Source organism: Bactrocera latifrons, unplaced genomic scaffold, assembly GCF_001853355.1.
Source record: "Bactrocera latifrons isolate USDA-ARS-PBARC rearing strain unplaced genomic scaffold, ASM185335v1 scaffold_8, whole genome shotgun sequence".
NCBI lineage: Eukaryota > Metazoa > Arthropoda > Insecta > Diptera > Tephritidae > Bactrocera > Bactrocera latifrons.
The window spans coordinates 315,185-317,025 of NW_017537489.1; the positions used below are offsets into that span (position 1 = coordinate 315,185).

General features: G+C 27.3%; 1 protein-coding gene across 1 annotated transcript in view; it reads left to right on the forward strand.

Annotated features, from left to right (window-relative positions):
• The window catches only part of LOC108976786 (transcription factor E2f1), a 10,823-nt gene extending 10,462 nt beyond the window's left edge, over positions 1-361 (forward strand). The window contains exon 5 of the mRNA XM_018946102.1: positions 197-361. Coding sequence (XP_018801647.1) covers positions 197-309 — 113 coding nt within the window. The 3' untranslated portion in view covers positions 310-361. The remainder of the gene's footprint in view (positions 1-196) is intronic.
• Positions 362-1,841: the final 1,480 nt, after the last annotated feature.

Consider the following 1,841-nt stretch of genomic DNA (forward strand, 5'->3'; position numbering starts at 1 on the left):
AAATAATTGTAAAAGCGTTACTAATCCAAATGAACAATATTAAAATTAAAACACACCATATTTAATAAAACAAATCGTCGCTATTAATTCTAATATAATTAAAAAGAACTACCGTACAGCATATTAAAGAGCATATTTCTCTTTTTCGTACTTTCATTTCATCTGCCGCCTTTGACTGCCGCACACCACACCATAGACTTTGATGATCTGCCACCGTTCCTACCCATCGAACCACCGCTAGATGTTGACTACAACTTCTCACTGGATCAAACGGAGGGTCTTATCGAGTTATTTAATGACTTTGCCTAAAATTTTAAAATATATTAATTGAAGAAATTTAAAATAAATATATATATATAATTATTATCTGTCTCTTATACACATCTAGATGTGTATAAGAGACAGCATATATAGTTAATAAGAATTGTTAATACATACATACAGAAAATGCAGTAAAAAACAAAAAACAAAAACAGAAATCGAATGCTCTCACACCTCAGAATTTAATATGTGTAAAAATTAAATAAAATTAGCATTTGAAATCAAATAAAACAAAACGGGGTTTAAGGTTGCGTGAAAATGCGGCGCGCATTCAGACACTTGTATACAGTGCATTGTTTGTTTTAAATTAATAATTTTTTTATATGCGAGTACATACATATTTTCCATATGCATTGCATAAATATATTACAAACAAATTGAAATAGATGTAAATAATTACGATTATTAATACATAATTAATAATGTATGCAATCAAATACACAATCTGCGCACACTCACACACACACACAACAGCAGCGCATAAAACTAGAAAACTACTTTTATAGCCCTGAAAACCAAAACCAAAAACAAAATAAAATAAATGAAAGCAAAAGCAGTGTGCAGAGCAGTTTATTATAAGATGCTAATAAAGAAACACAAAAAAATTAATAAATACAAGTAATGAAGCAGCAAAAGCCAACGTGTAGCGTTAAATTAATAGTATTGCTGTATTATACAAAAGCCTAAAAAATTATAAAACAATAGCATGGCAAGTGCGAGCCGAAATGAAAACAGGCAGTGCTAAACAATATTGTAACTGAGTTTTTTGCAAAAATTATAGTTTGACTGTAATTCAACAAAACAATTTCAATGTGAAGAAAGTTCAATGCAAAGAAATTAATGCAAATTAAAAAGAAAATGTATTCGACTTTCCTTAAGTCAAAAGTAGATGAATTCTGAAACTAAATACCGTTAAGTAAACATTTTCACAAATAAGCCGCTCCAAAAACGAGTGCTTCAGTTTGCATAAATGCTGTTAATGATTCCAAATAATGCATACAGGTTGAAAACCACGTTATTACTCTGTTAATAATATTGTTGAGAAAATGTTTACCTACGCTTGTCATCTGCAGGTCACTACAGGTATTTGCTCCAGTTAAAACGTGTGTCGAACTGATTTAAAGACAATTACATTTACATATTTTACTCATTATTAGTTTTCTGTTGAATGTGTTTTAACCAATAAAAAATTGTTTAAAGAAAAATAAAATATTTCATAAAGAAAATATGTGAAAATACCAAGAAAGTTACATATTCATATTTTTATTATTATAAAACTGTCAATATTGTTGCATACAATTTTTTTGATCTTTAAACTTCAGGATTTTGTTTCAAACAAAATAATATAATATGAAAGAAATTATCGATTTCGACTTCATCAAAAAAAATTAAAAATATTGAAAAGCTGTAAATTTGTTTTCAACAAAAAATTTTTTTTTTCAAAATTGTAATTTTTTTTCAAACAAAATAATGTAACATGAAAGAAATTATCGATTTCTATTTCATTAAAAGGAATATAA